Source organism: Hemitrygon akajei, chromosome 7 (genome assembly GCF_048418815.1).
Source record: "Hemitrygon akajei chromosome 7, sHemAka1.3, whole genome shotgun sequence".
Lineage (NCBI taxonomy): Eukaryota > Metazoa > Chordata > Chondrichthyes > Myliobatiformes > Dasyatidae > Hemitrygon > Hemitrygon akajei.
Genome location: NC_133130.1, coordinates 70501456 through 70524370, shown reverse-complemented (window position 1 = coordinate 70524370; position 22915 = coordinate 70501456). Strand labels below are relative to the sequence as shown.

At 39.7% G+C, this 22915-nt stretch overlaps 1 protein-coding gene across 2 annotated transcripts in view; it reads left to right on the top strand.

Moving 5' to 3' along the window:
- fndc1 (fibronectin type III domain containing 1) overlaps nt 1-22915 on the top strand; it is a 196144-nt gene that overhangs the window by 126178 nt on the left and 47051 nt on the right. Inside the window, exons 9-14 of one of the 2 annotated variants that reach the window (XM_073051149.1) lie at nt 1367-1555; nt 4197-5972; nt 10168-10286; nt 10426-10537; nt 10888-11307; nt 15037-15117. In XM_073051149.1, coding sequence (XP_072907250.1) covers nt 1367-1555; nt 4197-5972; nt 10168-10286; nt 10426-10537; nt 10888-11307; nt 15037-15117 — 2697 coding nt within the window. Of the gene's footprint in view, nt 1-1366; nt 1556-4196; nt 5973-10167; nt 10287-10425; nt 10538-10887; nt 11308-15033; nt 15118-22915 lie in introns of both variants that reach the window. The other variant, XM_073051148.1, reaches the window with a different exon arrangement.

Genomic DNA, 22915 nt, shown 5'->3' with positions numbered 1-22915 from the left:
ATTTTATGCTTGTTTCCCTTTACAAGATAAGATTCAAATTATGCTAAATTTGCTGCACACCGAGCAGAATGCTCTCAGTGGAGTCAAGCTGTCCACCCTGTTCATTAGTTTCATGACTGATATTAATGTTTCAGGAAATTTTAGTGAAAGTTTAGTGTGTCATCCAAAAAGAATGTTGAACAATTTTTTTAAATCAAGTTAAGTGCAATATGAAAATATACCTGAGTGCTACAATATTCCACAATCTTCACCTGAACAGTCTAATTTCAAGTAGTATCAGAGTATCAAAGCTAAAATAGTTTTGTTTGCATTGATATCCCAGATGTCATTTTATCAAAGCTCTTGACCATCTCAGTGTATTTTTTGATTTTGGCAAGCAAAATTGACTGATTGGGTAGCTGACCTTTTACTGCATGTCTGTAATCAACACATCAAATTATTGTTTAAAATCCATCCAAGCATACCAGTTGAAGCAAGGGCTACGAGCCAAGAAGTGATATTAATCAGTGATGCAAAGGGTAAAGATATCTGATTCATGATCTGTCATGATTATGTTGATCCCAGCTGGTTATTTCATCTCATTCTGAAACGATTTAAACCATTAGTCAATATTCGTATGTTCTGCTTGTATGTATCAGTGAGATAATAGTAGGTCTGAGCCCATGATGAGGTGTTTTTCTTGCCTCTGTTAATTATTCGTCTGTCAACTATCCCAATCAATGTGTGTGCGTCAGTAATAGCCGCATGGGAAGCATGATTTTTGTTAATCTGATGACTGAAGGACATACCACTAAAACTTTAACAAAATAAAGCAAGGGGAGAACATTTTAGAAAAGAATTTGCAGGATAAAGATTAAACAGAAAATATAGCCATCATTTATTATTTGGATAGAATTTGAATTTAGTTGCATTTGATCTGTACTCTGCTATAATTTGGTTGAACTGTAACTCATTAAATATGAATGTTTTTTGTAACTTCCTAATTAAATCCATTTGCTTCAATGCCAACACATAAGGCTGACAGGCTTGCATAGCTAAGGCCAGAATCCGGGTCATAACAAATTTTATCACAAGTTTGAGCGATAGTTTTAATTCATTGACTTATGACGTTAATTAAGCTTTCATGTTTTATTAGCTTTTTAAATATAATTTATGTGTGTTGCCTGTCTAGATGGCTGTGGATTATGAAAAAGTTAGGGAACTTGTTTATCATCTCATTTTGTAAGAGGCATTTTGTTATTCAGAGCAGTGCTAATCAGTATGTGTTTGCAAGGCACTTTGTTGTCATCTTTCCTGCAGTCACTCCAATGGAAAAACAGAATTGTTTTCAGTTTCCTCCTTCCAACTATTTGTCAAATTATTTCAGAGTACATTGTTTCATACGCCCCGGCTCTCAAACCATTTGGAGCAAAGACGATTTCTTTTACTGGGGATGTTACAACTGCAATAATTGACAATCTCCAGCCTGGGGAGCGCTACGTTTTCAAAATCCGAGCAGCAAACCGGAAAGGGCCAGGTCCTCAGTCTAAGGCCCTCAGTGTTGTTTTGCCAAAATGTAAGTATTACACTTACTTGCAATGAAGGTTTTTATTTTTCTTATGTTTGTTACTGGACATGTTAGGACTTTTTCATAAATTCTGAATGTGCACAATCACAGCTAATATTGCATGCAAGATTATAGGGCCCATTCACAATTAGAATTTACTTGGACTATTAATTTATTCCATGGATCACACTTTATGAATGATAAATGTATTTGCTACTAGGTTTGTGCCTCCACTGAAGACAAAGGCATTCCTGAAGTAGTGCTGGGTGAACACTCTAGAATTACTTATTTCTGGATCCTGAATAAGACTTTGATGCAAGATGGAATTTAAGTGACAAAAAATTAGGTTGGCAGCTAGTGTTACAAGCATAGTAAATACTTGATCTGTTATTTGAAATATTCAATGAGGCACAACTGAAAACAGGTAACAGTTTACCCAAGAAAGCAAATTCATATACATGGTGAGAAACTGTAAAGTCCTTTGTAGACTTCCCAAGACTTGCAGTAGATTTGATATATATTGCAGTGAATAATGCTTGAGAAACCAGAGGCCAGATTTTGTGAATTCTAGTTTCACTCATAACTGAAAATGCGCCACACTAGAACATTCCTGGTGAATATCTATTTCACCCTCTCCAGTGTAGTTACATCCTTTCTAGTGTGTGCTGCACAGAACTCCACATATCACTCTAATCAATGTGCTCAGTACACTCTTCTGTTCCATGCCCCAACTAATGAAGGCATCTCTTTGAAAATTAGATTTCTGACTTTAAGATTGAAATTAATTGATTGAAATTAAAGAACTGTTGCAGTAAAATAGGTAATCTGATTGTTCTATATATACTATAAGTACACTTATATCCCTTATTGAAGCAAACCTACTGTGAAAATAGGGAAAGGAGTTAAGAGTCCATAAATGTTTGCGGCGAGAGCAGTCTAGAAATGCTTGACTGCAAACAGTATTTTTCCTTTGGGAAGTATATGATGGTTTTCTGCCCTAACTCAATATTTTTCCCTGTTTTCTTAAGCTAGACAGATGGGTAACTCCAGACCCAGTGTGGTTGTAGTTGAAGGCAATTTTGCTATTCACCAATGGGTTATGATATGCGGAGAGCAAGTGTAAAAAGACAGTGCTTCTTGGCATTCTAAGGAAAGGCAGATTCAAATTTTGATTGAAATTCCTTCAGCTTGTAGTAAGTGCTTCTAACTACTAAATGAAATGTACAGAGATAAAAAATGGGTGATCTGATGACAAAAACTAATTGCTTAACAACACAATAAAGAGCAATTAACAACAGCTGTCAACCCAGAAGGAAGCAAGTGAGATCTAGTAATTAGAAATAAAACAACAATCCAAATCAGGAAAGACAATAACAGATGAAAAGTGAGAAATTATTGATCTTCTTAAGTTTTAATAGGTCTTTGAGGTAAAGCAATATTTGAAAGGTATTACAGATGCAGGTTGGAGGAGCAACACCTCATAGTCCTTCCAACCTGATGGCATCACCATTCAATTTCTCTAACTTATGGTAACTATTTACCTCTCAGGATAAAAATTAATCTCAGGGTGACATATACTACATACTTGGATAAGAAATTTACTTTGAACTGCTTCTTACCTACCCCCAACCATTTGTTTTCACTTATCCGTGTGGTCCCCTTTTCCTTCCTCTTTCCCCTTCTCCACCCTCGCAACCTGCCTATTACCTACATCATCCTCCCCCGGTCTCCTTTATTTTTGCAGTCTGCTGTCCTCTCCAATCAAATTAATTTTCATCAAGTCTGCTGGTGCTTCCATCTATCATCTCCCAGCATCTTGTATCATTCCCTTTACCTCCATCTCCTACCTTCCTACCTCCTTCACCTGCATTCACCTATCACCTGCCAGTCTGTGCTCCTCTTCCACCTCCTCCCATCCTTTATTTTAGCTTCTGTCCTCTCTTTCCAGGCCTGATGAAGAGGTTCAGTTGAAATGTCCACTGTTTGTTTCTTGCATAGACACTGCCTGACCTGCTGAGTTCCTTCAGTGTTTCCTGTTGCATTGGAAAGATGCTGAATTTTAGCTAGAAATTATAGAAATCATTTTGCTCTGATACCTAATACTATTTATAGCCAAGTAATGTGAAATATTATAAAACATTAGCATTTTTTCCTTGCATTTTAAATTTGGACTGACAAATCAAAGTATTAGTACTAAATAAGCCAGGTTGATACTCAGATGCAGAAGGCTCAGTTATTATCCAGAAAACATAATTTATACCACATGGTTGGAGCTGAATTTTGCTTTGATTCTATTACAATGTTGGCCAAACCTACAAGCCTTTGGAACTTCATGAAATGGCAAAGAATATATTTGATTGCAGGCACACAGGTCTTCGATACATGCGTTTTTATTGCTAACATTCCACCTAATGAAATGTGCATTAAAGCACTAATCCACCAGTTGCTGTATGACTACTAAATGTTGGATCTTAGGAACCTCGGGGCTCCATCTTGGCCATTTGTCTTTGTTGCCAAAGTGATGTGGAAGAGTACAATCAGATGTCTGATTTTTAATTTAAACAGTATTTTAATTGTATAAACTTATTAATTACATTCTTATGGAAATATTGTATCTCAACTAAACAGTTTGTTCTGGTTTTCTTTATAGCTGACAACATTGCTGCAACTTCACCTCACAGGACTCAAAGCAAATTTCATGTTTCCCTTGTTTCTGAATCATCTTCAGCTTCCAAATCCTCATCTAAGATGCCTTCATCATATGTGCCAGCTTCTAAACACATACCTGTTTTCAGATCAAACTTGAAAAAATCTTCTGATCCTCTTCCTGACTCAAAATCGTCATCTTCTCATTCGTCTGGTTTTGATAGTAAACCAGTTCAAACCATGCATTCAGCCTCCTCATTAATCTCTCAGTCTTCCCCTTCAACACCGTTAAAATATTCAGCAACAAACCTGAGAAGCCATGGTCAAATGTTAAGCAGAACAAAGTCTATCGCTTCTGAATCTGCATCCGATAGAAGTCAAATTCAGCAAAGAACATTAAATTCCAAAACAAGTTCCAAATCAGAAATTAGTTTGGGCTCTTCAGCTGCTCTGATACAAAATGAAGCAAAAGAGCCAAGTCATGATGAGTCCAAACTTTGGACTTTGTCCACTCTTCCCTCTTCCAGATCTGTGTATTCGGAAGAAGAGGACGAAGAGTTCAGTGTTGAAGAGGAAGAACAATCTGAAGAGGAAAATGAAAAAGAGAGTCCAATTTTAATCAAATTTCAGCAATCCTCCCATAAATCCATGCTGAACAGACAAGCTTTAAATTTACAGTCACCAAAGTCATTCTCTGCAACTGATGCTACTCTGAAACGGCCAATATCAGGAACAAGTTCAAATTCACGTTCATCTCGCACAAAGGGACCTACAATCTCCTTGACATGGCCTACTCTCCCGTTGAGAAAATTTGGTCCTGATCCAAATAAAAAGCCCTCTTCTACAGCATCTTCACGTTCATCCACACAGAGAAATCTTGTCTCTGGATTTGATTTTCTTAATATCAGACATACTTCTGGGGCTAATAAGAGCTCATTTGTTCCTTCTGTTTCTCCTGCCTTATCCTCTTCTACATCCTCAGGAAGTAATCGCAGATCTTCGTGGACAGATCCTGTGGTCCATTCCAGTTATAGCAAGGTATTGTCCAGAGATGATAGAAAACAAATTTCCAATTCTGCTTCTGAATTCAAATCAACCTCATCCAGCAGTTCCTCTCAGCATTTTCCATCTTCATCAACTAAGTTATCTTCAGGAAATTCAGGTCAATTTTCACTGTTGGATTCTCATTCCCCTACTACCAAACTGTCATCTGAGACCGAGAGAAAACCATTTTCCTCTGGGGCTTCCTCTCAGTCCCAAGGTTCTTCATCAGCCCAATCTTCCATTTTAGAAGGCTCACGCTCAGTTTTGCCAATAGATCGCCTTCCTGCTTCCCCATTAACTAATGCTAGAATGCCTGATGGTAAACGTAGGGCACTTTCCTCTTCAGTACACTCGCGATCTCCTGCTTCATCATCACTGTCATCTTCCACTCGTTCTCATTCAGTTGATTCCTCAATTCCCAATGAGAAAGTTGTAGCAATTCCTACAACACAATCAGTTGCACCTTTAATATCTCAGTTTATCTCTTCTTCGTCATCTTCAAGAAACTCCAGACAACGGCTGTCTTCACTTCTATCAGGGTCCAAAAGAATAGTAGGGCGACAGCCCGTACCTCCATCCTCACCACACCTTTCGGTATCACATTCCCATTTCCCATCTTCTACATCTTCAAATCGACAGCTTTTCCCAGGGTCACGAACGCGGCTTCCTTCAAGAGCAAATAACATTGGAGAACTTGCGCGTACAGGAAGGTTTCGGAAGACCAACCCTGATCAATGTAAGTGTTCGTAAGATAAAGCAAGGCAATATTGCAAGTACCTAATAGTTCAGACAACATCAAGAGAGGGAGAAGCTGTTGCTACTTCTAGTCCATGATCTATTGTCAAAATTGGAAAATCTTAACAGGTTATTTAGTTGTATGGAAAGGTTGAAAGTGATTGAGGAGGAAAGATCTCAGTGGTAGACTAAAGAACAACAGGGTTATAGACAAGGACAGGCTGAAATAATGTGAAAATAAAGTATTCCTGACATTTATGGGACTGAAAAGCAGTAAGTCCCTGGTACCTGATGCTCCAGAATCTTGGGTTTTGAAGGAGGTTGCTTCGGAGGTAATTGATACACTGCTTTTTATCTTCCAAAATCTAGCAGGTTCCAAATGGTTTCTAAAGTTTAGAAATAAAGAAGTTTAGTGGAACAGGAAATTAAAGACTTAAATGAATATTAGAGAAAATGCTGGAAAAAGTAAAGGAAGTAATAACAGGGCACTTGGAAAATACAAGCATTTTTAAGCCCAGTCAATATAGATCTTTGAAAGAGAAATCATGTTTCAGAATCAGGTTTAATATGTTATAAAGTTTGTTATTTTGAAACAACAGTACAATGCATTACATAAAAGCCATAAATTACACTAAGAAATGTATATTAAAACCCTAAATTAAATAAGTAATGCAAATAGAAAGCAAAATAGAGAGTTGGTGTACATGGGTTTGTTCACTGCCTGTTCAGAAATCTGATGGCAGAGGGAAGGAAGCTGTCACTAAATCATTAAGTGTGTGTTTGCGGGCTCCTGGATCCTCCTCCCCAATGATAGCAATGAGAAGAGGGTACGTCCTGCGTGATGGGGGTCTTTAATGATGGATGCCACCTTTTTGAGGCATTGCCTTGTGAATTTGTGAGGTTATACCTTGCAGAATGGATAGAGGAAAGCAAGTGGGTGTGCTGTAGCTGGATATTTGGAAAGCCAAAGGTGAAGTGAAAAGGCAGAGTGGAAAAATGTGAGGTCACCAATTTAGGCAAAAAAAAATCATTGAATTATCTTGTAAATGGTGAGAAGTTGAAAGCTGCTGGCGTGCAGAGTGATCTGGGTGCACTTGTACACAAAGCACAAAGTTTACAAGTATAGAAAGCAGTTAACAAAGCCAGTTGAATGTTGGGCTTTATCACAAGAAGATGTGAATATAATAATAGAGAAGTCTTGATCCAGATCATGTATGGCCCTGCAGATAAAATTTGAAATATTGTACACGGGTTTGTTTCTGTTCACAACAAATTGAGGTAGTGCAGTGAAGGTTTAGTCCTCAAATTGCACATTTGTTGCTTGAGGAGATATTAAACAGACTGGGCCATTGGGTTCTTGAGTTAGAAGTAGGCAAGTGATCCCATTTAAATATACAAAATTCTGAAGGGGCTTGACAGGGTAGCGCATTGATATTTTTGTTGCTGGGATGTCCTGAACCAGGGGTCACAGTCTCAGAAATAATGGGTTCAACTATTCAGGAAACAAATGAGAAGAAACAACACGAGGAAATCTGCAGATGCTGGAAATTCAAACAACAACACACACAAAATGCTGGTGGAACACAGCAGGCCAGGCAGCATCTATAGGGAGAAGCGCTGTCGACGTTTCGGGCTGAGACCCTTCATCAGGACTAACCGAAAAGAAAGCTAGTAAGCAATTTGAAAGTAGTGGGGGGAGGGGGAAATGCGAAATGATAGGAGAAGACCGGAGGGGGTGGGATGAAGCTAAGAGCTGGAAAGGTGATTGGTGAAAGTGATACAGAGCTGGAGAAGGGAAAGGATCATGGGACGGGAGGCCTCAGGAGAAAGAAAGGGCGGGGGAGGAAAGCACCAGAGGGAGATGGAGAACAGGCAGACAACTAAATATGTCAGGGATGGGGTAAGAAGGGGAGGGGGGCATTAATGGAAATTAGAGAAGTCAATGTTCATGCCATCAGGTTGGAGGCTACCCAGCCGGTATATAAGGTGTTGTTCCTCCAACCTGAGTTTGGATTCATTTTGACAATAGAGGAGGCCATGGATAGACATATCAGAATGGGAATGGGATGTGGAATTAAAATGTGTGGCCACTGGGAGATCCTGCTTTTTCTGGCGGACTGAGCGTAGGTGTTCAGTGGAACAGTCTTCCAGTCTGCGTCGGGTCTCACCAATATATAAAAGGCCACACCGGGAGCAGCGGATGCAGTATACCACACCAGCCGACTCACAGGTGAAGTGTCGCCTCACCTGGAAGGACTGTCTGGGGCCCTGAATGGTGGTGAGGGAGGAAGTGTAAGGGCAGGTGTAGCACTTGTTCCGCTTACAAGGATAGGTGCCAGGAGGGAGATTGGTGGGAAGGGATGGGGGGGACAAGCGGACAAGGGAGTCGCGTAGGGAGCGATTCCTGCGAAAAGCAGAAAGGTTGGGGGAGGGAAAAATATGTTTGGTAGTGGGATCCCATTGGAGGTGGCGGAAGTTACGGAGAATTATACGTTGGACCTGGAGGCTGGTGGGGTGGTAGGTAAGGACAAGGGGAACCCTATCCCAAGTGGGGTGGCGGGTAGATGGGGTGAGGGCATATGTGTAGGAAATGGGAAAGATGCGTTTGAGAGCAGAGTTGATGGTGGACGAAGGGAAGCCCCTTTGTTTAAAAAAGGAAGACATCTCCTTCATCCTGGGAAGACGAGAAGAAAGTTCTTTTGCCAGGCATTGGTATGACATTTGAGAATCTCTGCCCTGGCTGGGAAAACTCAGTCACTGAATATCTCCAGAAAAGTGATTCACACATTTTTAGATATTGAGGGAATTAATATTTGCAGCGTTATTGAAGATAAGTTACACTGAGATAAGGATCAGCACTGGGACTCAATGGTAGAGTAGGCACAAAGGACCAAATCGCCTGTCCTGCTATTTTCCATGTAGTTATTTATTTTGAAATTGTTAAACTCTGTGTTTGAGTCTCAAAACTACAAAGAACCTAATATAAACTTGCTGGACTTCACACATAGGCAAATTTTCATTGTCCTCCACCTCCTTCACTGTTCCAATGAGTTTGGAGTGCATGGAGAATTAAAGTGGTGAAATAGCCTGGATTAAACTAAAACATTCAGTAAAAGTAATGGCTGAATTGCTCTTTAGCTATTTTGATGTAGAGGAGACAATATCATGGAATATTAACCATTTCTCTCCAAAGAAGCTGCCTGATTTGATTTTGCCTTGCTTTTAAAATTGGGATTTCCACTCGTCATTGTTTAGTTACTTGTAAATATTTTATTGGCATCTCTGTGGTTCAATTTTAATGCAGTCCCTTTTATTGTTGGGGAAGGCATTGTAACTGAAGCATTTGCAAGAACTCATCTGAACATGAAGATGATGAAAGGAGAGTGGATGTGAAGTGGTGTTCTTCAATTATGAAACTTTACAGCAGTTTGAAGTAAACTTGTTATGTTTTATGATTAAAATGCACAGTGTTGTCATTTTGGGGAGGTAAACTGGTGCCAACTGGAAATAGCTATGCTTAGCCGATTGACTGCAACCCCATGACCTGATAAAATTGCCATGCAGTTCTCATTGTAGGCACTTTAAACAAAAGATGCATTAAACATAAATAACAAGTAGCCATTATCCCAAGTGTTGACAATTCTCAGTGAGATAATTAGATTAATTTAGTCTTCTTGCATGGAAAAATAGAAATGTCTTTTTGGACAGTCCAATAGAAAGCACAGCTAAAATGTAGAGCAAAACAGTTGAAATATGATGTGGAGGTGAGGAAGAGCTTCATGTAAAGTACTGGAAATCTGGAGTTCAATTCCAAAATAGGCAATTGAAATTTTTCAGAGCAAGTTTGATGGATATTTCAGAGGCAAGATTATGAAAGATTGCTGACTCAGGGTTGGTAAATGGAGTTAATATACAGATCAGCCATGAACTAATTGAATGACTTGAGAAGGTGAAAGGCTCACTTCTGTTCCTATGTCATCATAACTTCAGCTGGTGATTTCACTGCAGATAGTCTTGGGAACAGTCCCCATTTTTGATGATATTTTGATGCTTTTCCAGACTAAGCACGCAGTGAGGGTCTAAGAGTTTTTTTAATGCTCTCTTTGATGAATCAAGTACAATTTTAAATGACTGGTTAATAAACATTGAATTGCTGATACATGAAATTAAATAAAATCGTTTTTAATTTTACACAGGGAAAAATAGGAGGCCAAACTTGACTGCTGAAAGAGGGAGTAAAGTTTCATCGAGCAAAGCCAGTAATGAAAAGACAGCTGGGCGACGGGTCATCACAGGCCCTCAAGATACTAAATGGGTTGAGTATTTCATGCACAATTGATTTTGCAAATATCAAGTCACCAATGATGTGAGTCAAATAAAGGGCTGATCAATTTATAAAGCATGCTCTCATCAGGCTCGTTACTGTGACTAACTGGTTAATAACTTCAAAACAGATTGTGGACCTTGATCGTGGAATTTTGATGAATCCTGAAGGAAAAATCCTCCAAGATACAGAGGGAAATCCACTTCAAGTACAATTGGGATCAGATGGGCGTACAGTATTAGGTTTGTGCAGTTTCATTCCAGGTCTTTGGATAAATCCTACCTTGCAAAATGCAAAGCAGATCTTAACCTCTATTTGATATTTAATATGTCAATACTGAATGCAAGCAGCAAGCATTGCTGATGGACTTTTTTTGCAGAATTATAAGATTTGATGTTTTATGCTGCTTGGTTTTGTGGTAAATTCAGGTCATTTTTATTGAAAAATATATCCTTATATCAGAAGATGGTTCATCAGGTGTGTTAAATATTGGGATGTTGTATGGGCTACATGCAAATATTATACCGGTAGTTTGTAGCTAATCAAGATCTTGCATTATAATGAGCAGCACATTTTTTGTCTTCTATTACAGATGAGGAAGGAACCCCAATCTTGAGTCCAGATGGATTAGCTATGTTTGGACATGGGCGAAATAGTAAGCCTTTAGATGGCCCAAAAGATAAGCCAATTTTGTCCGTTGGAGGCAAACCTGTTGTTGGACTTGTTTGGAATTCAAAAACAACAGTTGCTCCAACTACAACCACCACAGCAATGATGACAACCACTGCAGCAACAACGACAACCACCGCAGCAACAACGACAACCACTGCAGCAACAACAACAACCACCACAGCAATGACTACAACCACCACACCAGAACCAACTACAGCTGAGTTAATAACTGAACCCACAACTGTAGTTCCAACATGCCCACCAGGCAGTATTTTGAGACTGGATGAAAATGGTTATCCTGTTCTGGGTCCTGCCGGAAAAATTGAATGTGATACTGAAGGTGAGAATTTGTGGAAGTCAAAAATATAATCAATCTTGTAATTTATTCCCGTTTCCTGAGTCTGATACAAGAACTTCGTCATTCTTATAATGGTTGCAAGTAACTTCATTTTCAAAACTGTGTTTATCTGTCCTTTCAGCATCTAGCTGTCCAAGTTAATCTCAAGCCAAATGGAATTTTTATGTCATTTCTCCCACCTCAGAACCTCATTGAATCAAGTTCAGTAAGTCAGTGAAGCAGATTAGAATTCAGTGAGGCATTCCCCAAAGCTAGTAACTGCAAAATCCCTCCGTGGTGCCGTTGCTGCAACTGGTACCCAATAAGAAGAGCCTCATAATTTGAAATTATTGTTTGCACAGATATTCAAGAAACTGATGTCAAGCAACATAGATGCCTCAGACATTAAATGGTTTTTTAAAATGCAGGTATAGGCAGTCTGAGATAGAAACTTTTCTGGCATTTCTAATGAACGGTCATAGGCCTGAAATGTTCACTTCTCTTTTCACAAATGCTGGTCCAAGCTGTTGTGTATTTTGTGCATTTATGTTTTTTTTCATTACCTGAGACTAATATTGTTTGAACTGGGCACTTTTTTTGGTATGATCTCATTTAATTTTAAGTGATTTAATTCATGAATTACAGAAGACTGGGGATAGAAGATACTTTTGTAAATGTAACAAAATAAGGAGGGATTTCCAGTGTAATGGCACACCACTCCTTTCTCAAATAAAAGTCCAACTATCATCTGACTGGTCCAGATACTGAAAATATATTACTTCAACACTCTGTGTGTCTTCACATAAAGAGCTTGTAGAATTGCTAAATATTTATTGCTTCCTGTGTTCAACTCTGAAACACAGTGATGCCAAAAGACACTTGTTACTTAAAGCCTGTAAGTGGTAATAATTAAAAATACAAGCAATTTTAATATTCTGTAATTGTAGTTACAAGATCTGGCATCCCAGCAGTACAATGGCAAATTATCTCCAGGCTGTTTCTATTTTAAAGCATTCTGATAAACTTTGTGCTTGGTGTGGACATGCCAACAGTATCGTTATGAAGTATTTCACTTTTTGGATAGTGTTAGATAGGATGCCATGTAACTGACAAAGAACTCTAAAAGTTGGCATGAATATGGAATTGGCTAATGGAAAACAGAATCAGGATAGTGCTGTGTAGCAGAGATCAAGGCTGGCAACTCAATAATTTCCAGCCTATTTTAATGACTTACTTGACAAGTGTACTTTTGCTCTCTTTGCTGATGATGCAAAATTAAATGGATTGGCAAAGCATAAGGAGGACACTAAAAATCTAAAAAGTGATATAGAAAGGTTAAGTGAATGGGCATGAAGGCGATGGAAGGCATGTCTGGCAGGGAGAATAGGAAGCTATGCAGTTCAAATACAATATTTAAGACTCGGTTTCTTAAATTAAAATTCATACGGGGTTGACGATTATTCCTTAGTGAGTACATTGCCAACAAGGAATTAACATTCTGTTCAGGAGATCAATAAACATTAATTAAGTTTCCAAATATAGTTTGACAGCGGCATGATATTTTTGCTCTTTAGATTTTCCAAAGAGGAAAATTTATTAATATCACACAATGTAATTGTCTCTTATTGGTTTTAGTTAGTGGAAATAGAGAATTTGTTAGGTTGACCATCCATATTACATTCATTAATCAGCTCAAAGGAGTTCCCTTGAAACAATCAACGTAGTTCAGTATAATATATAAACTAGTTTTCTTCAGAATTGAATTCATAAATCCTAATTACAAGAAAATAAATCTGTAAGTTTGAATCAAAGCAGGATGTATTGGATATAATGGAGTAGGTCAATCAGCATTAGTAAAGAGTTAAGTCATCAATTGTTCTGATGAAATATTCACCTGGAAAGAATATTCCAGCTGTTCTTACAAGAACTGAGAAGCTGGGTATGTATTTGTAGCTCTTGAGAGTAAAATCTGAATAAAATTGTTCTCTGTTTCTGAAGATTATCATAAGAGTATTTCACAGGATTTCTGGTGATGAACTATTTCTAGTTAAATGAGCTGTCCACTGAAACTATCTTCTCTGTAAAATTGAAAATATGCTGCAAAAATAGGAAATATATATTTCTCCTATGAAAATCATAACTGGCTTGTTCAAAATAGTTACATTTCTGTTAAAAATATGGTACTGTGCAAACGTCTTAGGCACATATAAATAGCTAGGGTGCCTAAGACTTTGGAACAATACTGTATTTGTCAACGTGGGGTGGAGAGTGAGTTTTTAAACTTGGCAGGTGCAAATAATGCTGGGAACAGTGAGGTTGGAGTGCTGTAGGAGGGGTGTTGGATAAGTGGCAGAGAAGGAGTCCCAGGGGTAACTTATACTGTGGGTGCAAACGCCCCAGGCAAGGTCATCTGATTCAAAATGATTGGTTTATTGATTATTACAGGATATCTCTCTGGTGCTTCTGGTGGTCTCAATATCACCAAGACCAAGGAGATGGTGGTGGACTTTAGGAGATCTAGGCCTCATATGGAGCCAGTGATCATTAATGGAGAATGTGTGGAGCAGGTTAAGACCTACAAGTATCTGGGAGTACAGTTAGACGAGAAGCTAGACTGGACTGCCAACACAGATGCCTTGTGCAGGAAGGCACAGAGTCGACTGTACTTCCTAAGAAGGTTGGCGTCATTCAATGTCTGTAGTGAGATGCTGAAGATGTTCTATAGGTCAGTTGTGGAGAGCGCCCTCTTCTTTGTGGTGGCGTGTTGGGGAGGAAGCATTAAGAAGAGGGACGCCTCACGTCTTAATAAGCTGGTAAGGAAGGCGGGCTCTGTCGTGGGCAAAGTACTGGAGAGTTTAACATCGGTAGCTGAGCGAAGGGCGCTGAGTAGGCTACGGTCAATTATGGATAACTCTGAACATCCTCTACATAGCACCATCCAGAGACAGAGAAGCAGTTTCAGCGACAGGTTACTATCGATGCAATGCTCCTCAGACAGGATGAAGAGGTCAATACTCCCCAATGCCATTAGGCTTTACAATTCTACCGCCAAGACTTAAGAACTTTTTAAAAGCTATTATTAATGCTTTTTGAGATAGTGATTTAGATGTATATCATATTTTTTACTGAGTTAAGTATTGTATGTAATTAGTTTTGCTACAACAAGTGTATGGGACATTGGAAAAAAGTTGAATTTCCCCATGGGGATGAATAAAGTATCTATCTATCTATCTATTCCCATTCCTCTCCCTTCCACTTTTCCCAACTATGATTCCCTTCTCCCTGCCGTCTTCCCATTCCCAATCTACGATAGAAACCCATGCCTGAATCAGATTTATCATCACTCATGTATGTCACAAAATTAGTTTTTTTTTGCAATAGTGGTATAGTGCAATACATGAAATTACTGTGGTACTGTGCAAAAGTTTTAGGCTCCCTAGCTCTATCCACACACACACACACACACACACACACACACACACACACACACACACACACACACACACACACACACACACACACACACACACACACACACACACACACACACACACACACACACACACACACACACACACACACACACACACACCCCTCCCCCCCCCCACTGTATATAGAATAGTTTAATTAGAACATGTAACTGTGATACCATACAGAAAATTACAACTGGCCTACAGCAATACGAATTATCACTTCATTTTTTTTTGTGTATTTGTACAATTTCAATAGAAGAATCTTCAGGGATGGGACCTGATGTGATGACAACAGTTTCCATGGAAGATGAATTTCTGGATTCTTTAGACATTGTTGAAGGTACTGCCTGGGTGTGGGTATTTCTCTTTTTGTGCTGCACTTACAGTACTGAAATTCCTGTATGTTTTCCTCAACATTGCTACCAAGAATATGTACTTAAATCAGGAGTCCAAATGCAGTATGTCTTTATTTTAAGAGTGCCTCTCTTTTAGTTTCAGTGCTTCAAATGCATTCATCAGGACAGGCTTGTTCTTGAGAGACTATTGCAGAACATGATTGAAATGATCTACTAGGAAAAGATCACAAATTTGAGATCCCTGCTGGCTTTATGATCAACAGGGGATTGGTTCATGCTTAGAACTTTCAACTACTCAATTTTCTTTGCTGAGTTTGATCTTCCTTGGCTTCTGGAATTGCTTTTCTTCTGGAGATGCAAGTTGTATGTTAATCAGAAGAAATCAATGTCCTTCTGACATAGTGTAGGTAGCTGAAGGAATTATCTGCTAACTTAGTGCACCTGATAAGAAATTGCCTTTGTAATAGATTAGAATAAAATAGAGAGAATTAGATTATGATCATTTTGTCAATAATATGCATTAAAACAAATAAATAACTTGTATATATAATAAAACTCCTACCAAATTTTAAGTCTTTAAATGACGATTTTGTTGGATTTGCACCTTCGTAAGTTTTACTTTACTTGCTGAAATAGTTCTCATCAGTTCTTAATTTTGTTTCATGTTTCATGTTGCACAGCAGAAACAACTTGGATATGTTCAAGCTTGCTTCCATGTTTCTGCTGAAATCTTGAATTATTCTCTTACAAATGAAATCTGTGTTAAGATTAGGTGGAAATGAGTTGCAATTAAATGCCTTCAAAGACCGAGTATAAAGGCTTTGTTGGCTGTTTTGTTCCTTATTCAGATTTCTAATCTGCTGGCAAATTGACATGTGGCATATTGGTTGAAAAAACCATGCTGCTTCACAATTCATTCAGCAATTATTTGTCAGAAGCAACAGTTATTTTAGCAAAGAGGAGACATTGAGTTCTAGTTCACCACAAACTCGTATACTTTAATCATTGCTATCTTCAACAGAGCTGAGAAAAATGGAGTCTTGCCATGTCAGGGAATCACTGCATTTGTACAAACGATGAGTTTCTGATTCCAACCGTCCACTGGGTGAAAATGTTCTTCCTCAGAACATTCCACTTCACTCTAAACCTCTTACTACTTTCCAAAAGCAATGATGTTTCTTACTATCTACACTATCAGTGCTCTTTATAATTTTGTACACCACCTATCAGATTTCCCCCTCTTCGGATTCCTGCAATCTAAGGAAAACAAACTCAGCCGATCCAGACCTTGTATGTAATTTGCTCCACGCAGTCAACATTCTCTCAATCTCCTCTGCACCCTCTCCAGGACAATCCTTCCTGTAATCCAGAACTGTAAACACTAGTCCAGTTGTGGCTTAAGCAATGTATCTTAAAGTTATGAAAAAACTTCCTACTCCTATGGTCTGTGCCTTGTCTAATGAAGGCAAGCATTTATTATGCTGTCTTCACCATCTTATCTCCCTCTGCTGCCACCTTCAGGAGTCTTAGTGCTTGTGTCATAGATCCATGAATGTTGCCATATTTGAATGTTTCAATTATTGATGATTGTTTAACACTTGGTCTCTTTGAAGTATGTTTAATACAAACAGAAATAGAGCATTGGATTCTTGAACAAAGAGGCTTTTATTAGAAAACAGAATGAGCTATTTTTATTACCAGACTCACAGTATCTCAGTAGGTCAACATGAAGCAAGAGGAATGAGAGCTTATCACTCAAAGTTACTGGGGAATATTTAGGATTTTGGAGGTTTATGAAATTGGAAAGAAATATTAATAAGAAAAATGTGGCCAAATTTTTAAAGTACTAAGTCCATGTATTTTATGTTCCACTGCAGTGGAAGGTTATTTCCGTTTATTATTTTAATGGTTAATAGTTTAGATTCATTGAATAGTACAGCATAGAAACTGACTCGTTAGCCACCTATGTCCATCTATGTCTATCAGAAAGATCCCATCTCATTTCCCTGCATTAGGGCTATGAGCTTATTAAATTGGCCAATCCTTACCAAGGGTGTTTGAAAAGAGCTACTTTTTAATCAGGGCAAGATTTTGAAGGCTGAGTTTTGCGGCACTTTTTCTGATTTGAGGAGTGACAAATCAGCAAGTGGCAATGCGTAAAAAGAGTTATCTTTCCGTCAGGTCCACGTTCATGATTTAAAAAGCAGAGCCTTGAACCAGTTTTCTCTGAGTTGGACAGACAATCCACACCAGGGGTGCGAGAAAGGAGCTGCTTTTTAATCAGGGCAGCGATCGAGGTTTTGAAGGCAGAATTTTGTGGCGGTTTTTCTGATTTGAGGTGCGACCAATCGGACCAATTCATTGGAGAGGGCCAATAAGAGTGGTTTGGGTGTGGATGGAGTGGTGGCTATTCTTTGGAGTGGCTTTGGCTCTTCAGGCTTAGGCAAGATCAGGTTTAGGTGACGTGCATTGTCTTGTAAGTCTCTCTCTCCCTCCCCCTCCCCCTCCATTCCTCATTTATTAGGGCATAGTAAATGAGTGAGAATGGCTCCAGGGGTAGTGCTGTATACTGTATGTGAGATTTGAGAAGTCTGGGAATAAATACATCTGCATCAGGTACACAGAGTTGCAGCTCCTGAGAGAATATATTAAGGAAATGGAGCTGCTGCTTGACACACTTTAACTCATTCAAAATGCAGAGATGCTAAGGAACTTGTGAGTCCTTGTACAGGACACCCTAAAGGTTAACCTCCAGGTTGTGTCAGTTGTGAAGAAGGCAAAGGCAATGTTAGCATTTATTTCTAGAGGTATAGAATACAAGAGCAGGAATGTGATGTCGAGGTTCTATAAGGCACTCATGAGACCACACTTGGAGTATTGTGTGCAGTTTCTTATTTTATAAAGGATATACTGACAGTGGAGAGGGTTCAGAGAAGATTCATGCGAATGATTCCAGGAATGAAAGGGTTACCATAGAAGGAATGTCTGACAGCTCTTGGGCTGTATTCCCTGAAGTTCAGGAGAATGAGGGAGGATCTCATAGAAATGTTCTGAATGTTAAAAGGCCTGAACAGATTAGATATGGCAAAGTTATTTCCCATGATAGGGGAGTCCAGGACAAGAGGGCATGGCTTTAGGATTGAAGGATGTCCATTTAGAACAGAGATGTGGAGAAATTACTTTAGTCAGAGGGTGGTAAATCTGTGGAATTTGTTGCCGTGAGCAGCTGTGGAGGCCAAGTTGATGGGTGCATCTAAGGCAGAGATTGATAGGTTCTTGATTAGCCAGGGCATCAATGGGTATGGGGTGAAAGAAGGGGAGGGGAGATGACTGGAAGAATTGGATCAGCCCATGATTGAATGGCAGAACAGACTTGATGGCCTACGTCTGCTCCAAAATCTTATGGTCTTTTTCAGAGAATGAGAAAGTAATAGCAGGAGCTACAGAGAGGTAGTCACCCCTAGATATCAGGAGAAAGGTAACTGGGTGATTGTCAGAAGGAGATGGGGAAATGCACAGCCAGTGAATACACCTGTGGCTGTTCCCCTCAATAATATATATACGTACCAATGGGGGGAGTCACAGTGACTGGGACTCTGACACTGAGTCTGTTGGTGAGGCTCAGAAGAGCATAGAAGTGAAGAGGGCTACAGTGTTGATAGGAGATTCCCTAGTCAGAGGAACAGAGACAAGATTCTGTGGGCATGATAGAGACACCCAGATGGTATCTTGCCTCCCTGGTGCCAGGATCAGGGATGTCTTGGATCGTGCCCATGACATTCTCAAGGGCAAGGGTGAGCAGCCAGAAGTCTTGGTGCATATTGGCACCAGTGACATTGGTAGACAAGGTGAGGAGGTCCTGAAGAGAGATTTTAGGGAGCTAAGTAGGAAGCTGAGAAATGGGACCTCCAGGGTAGTAAGCTCTGGATTGCTGCCTATGTTACGTGCTAGTGAGGATAAGAATAGGATGATTTGGTAGGTGAATGCGTGGCTGAGGAACTGATGCAGGAGGCAGTGGTTCAGATTTATGTATCATTGGGATCTCTTCTGGGGATGGTATGACCTGTACAAAAGAGATGGGTTACACCTGAACCTGAGGAGGTCCAATATTCTCATGGGCAGGTTAGCTGGAGTTGTTCAGGAGGGTTTAAACTAATTTTGTGGTGTGATGGGAAGCGGAGTGATAGTGCTGATGATGAGGTAGTTGGTTTACAAACAGAGGCAATGTGTAGTGAAACTCCCAGTAAGGACAGGCTGATGATGGAGCAACATTGCATTCAACAGGATGAGCTGGAATGTAAAAGGTAGACAAAAATGAAAAAGGTGAATACAGCACTGAAGGAGTTATATTTGAATGCACACAGTATATGGAATAAGGTAGATGAACTTGTAGCACAGTCACAGATTGGCAAGTATGATATTGTGGGCATCACTGAATCATGGCTGAAAGAAGATTAAAGCTGGGAGCTTTATGTCCAAGGATGCACATTGTATTGAAAGGACAGGCAGGAAGGCAAAGGGTATGGTTTGCTCTGTTGGTTAAAAAAAAGAAATCAAATAATTAGAAGGAGGTGACATAGGGTTGGAAGGTTTTGAATTATTGTGGATGGAGCTAAGGAACTGCAAGGGTTAAAAAGTCCCTGATAGTAGACCCCAAAACAGTAGTAAGGATGTGGCCTACAAATTACAATGGGAGATAGAAAATGCATGCCAGAAGGGCAATGTTACAATAGTCACGGGGGATTTCAATATGCAGGTAGAATGGGAAAATCAGGATGGTGCTGGAATCCAAAAGGGAATTTCTAGAATGCCTACGAGATGGCTCTTTAGAGCAGCTTGTGGTTGCGCCCACTAGGGGACTGGCTATTCTGGATAGGGTGTTGTGCAATGATCTGAAATTGATTATAGGACTTAAGGTAAAGAAACCCTTAGGGGAAAGTAATCATAACATGATCAAATTCACCTTGAGTTTTCAGAAGGAGAAGCTAAAGTCAGATGTATGAATATTACAGTGGAGTAAAAGGAATTACAAAGGCACGAGAGAGGAATTGGCCAGATTGATTGGAAAAGGCACTGGCAGGTATGATGGTAGAGTGGCAATGGCTGGAATTTCTGGAAGCAATTTGGAAGGCACAGGATATATACATCTCAATGAGGCAGAAGTATTGTAAAGGCAACATGACACAGCTGTGACTAACGAGAGGTCAGGGCCAACGTAAAGGCCAAGGAAAGGGCATATAATAGAATGAAAATTAGTGGGAAGTTAGAGGATTGGGAAGCTTTAAAATACCAACAGAAGGCAACTAAAAAAGTCATTAAGAAGGTAAAGCTGGAACACGAAAGTAAGCTAGCCATAACATTAAAGAGGATACCACAAGTTTCTTCAAATACATAAAATGTAAAAGAGAGGCGAGAGTGGATATCGGACCACTGGAAAACAATGCCGGAGAGGTAGTAATGGGGGAAGGGGGGGATAAGGAAATGGCAGATGAATTGAATAAGTATTTTGCATCAATCTTCACTGTAGAAGACATAGTAATGTGGTGGAGTCAGGTGTCATGAAGTCTATGAAATTACCATTACTAGGGAGTAGGTTCTTGGTGCATTAGTAATGATCTTTCAAAAATCACTAGATTCTAGAATGGTTCCGGAAGACTAGAAATTTGCAAATGTCACTCTACTTTTCAAGAAGGTAGAGAGGTAGAAGAAAGGAAACTATAGGCCAGTTAGTCTGACCTCAGTGGTTGGGAAGATCTTTATTAAGTTTATTAAGGATGAGGTCTCTGAGTACTTGGAGGCTAATGATAAAATAGGCCATATTCAGCATGGTTTCCTCAAGGGAAATCTTGCCTGACAAACCTGCTGGAATTTTTTGAGGAAATAACAAACAGGAGAATCAGTCGAGAATCACTTGATAGAGTGGATGTGGAGAGGATATTTCCTATGGTGGAAGAGGCTTAAGACCAGAGGACACAGTCTCAGAATAGAGGGGCGTCCTTTTAGAATGGAGATAAGGAGGAATTTCTATAGCCAGAGAGTGTTGAATCTGTGAAAATTTTTGATACAGGCAGCTGTGGATGTCAAGTCTGTGTGCACATTTAAGGCAGAGGTTGATAGGTTCTTGATTGGTCAGGACACGAATGGATATGAGGAGAAGACAGGATATTGGGGCTGAGAGTGAAATTGGATCAGCCTTGATGAAATGGCGGAGCAGACTCAATGGCCTAATTCTGCTCCTGTATCTTATGGTCTAAATGCAGTGATAGTATCTGATTCCACCACCTCTGGAAGCAATTTCCTGATACCATCTGTTCTCTGTGTAAAATAAAAACTTTCCCCCCAAGTGCCCTTCAAAGCTTCTCCTTCTCACTTCAAATCTATCCCTTCGTATTTTTCATATCTCTACTATGAAAAAAATTGACAATTTACCTTATTGGCAGCATTCATAAGCTTGTATACAGCTCATCCCTCAGCCTCCTTTATTTCAGTAAAAGCAAACACACCATATACTATCCATATGACCAAAATTGCTGAGTGAAGGAACCATTCTCGTGAACCTTCTCTGCATGCTCTCCAGCGCAACGCATCCTTTATGTAGTGTGGGAGACAGAAATATCCAGTGTTTCATAAGGTTGGAATATAATGCCCCAACCTTTATTTTCTGTTCCCAAACTTATGAGTGCAAGCACGCCATTGTTCTCCTTCCTCTTATCTATCTGGTTCCATCGGCTGTGCAAGTCCAGGGAAGACAATTTCCGACCCCGCCAGGGGTGTGAGATGGAGGTGCGAGCCCATCCCGAAACCCCAGTTTGTGTGGATGCTGAATGATTCATATTCTGTTACAAATAAGTACCACGAAATAACAGATGGTACACCGCATACAATTAAAACATTTAGCTTTATAATTATTAATTTGACTAAAGGATTGGTAAAGAGAGAACAAAAAAAGAAAAGGGCCCATTTTAATGAAGCAGTCTAATGTGCACCAGTTGGAGCTCACGGTTTCCCCTTCACCGATCCCCCTTTGATCTCACCCGGGCTTCGTCGAATCGTGGCCCTGTTCCGGGTCGAATCCTAAGACCTCTTCTGTCCGGCGTCTTCTCTCTTCCTCCTCTCGAACTGAAGCCCCAAGCACAAACTTAGTGTCTCTCATCAGAGAAACCTCCCATTAATTTGGCCATCCTAACTGGATGGCACACAATTCTCGTATCTTTATCTTCAACAGTAACCCAAACAAGCAGCTTGCACAGAACAGCATAACAGTAAAAGATATGAACCAGGGCATCACATATCTATGTTGCCACTTCCAGGGAAATCTGGACTTGAACCCCAAGCTCCTTCTTTTCATCAACCTGCCTTTTCATTAGCTGCCTGACATTAACTGCAGACAGTGGTGCTAGAAAGTTTGTGAATTTTGCAGAATTATCTCTATTTTTACATAAATATAACCCAAAATGTGATCAGATTTTCACATCTCCTAAAACTAGATAAAGAAAACCCAATTAAATAAGTAACACAAAAAGATAAACATGAGAAAATCTGCAAATGCTGGAAATTCAAGCAACACACACAAAATGCTGGTGGAACACAGCAGGCCAGGCAGCATCTATAGGAAGAAGCACCAGAGGGAGATGAAGAACAGGCGAAGAGTGATTGTGAGAGGGGCAGAGAGAGAAAATAAAGGGGGGGGGGAAATAAATAAATAAGGGATGGGGTAAGATGGGGAGGAGGGGCATTAATGGAAGTTAGAGAAATCAATGTTCATGCCATCAGGTTGGAGGC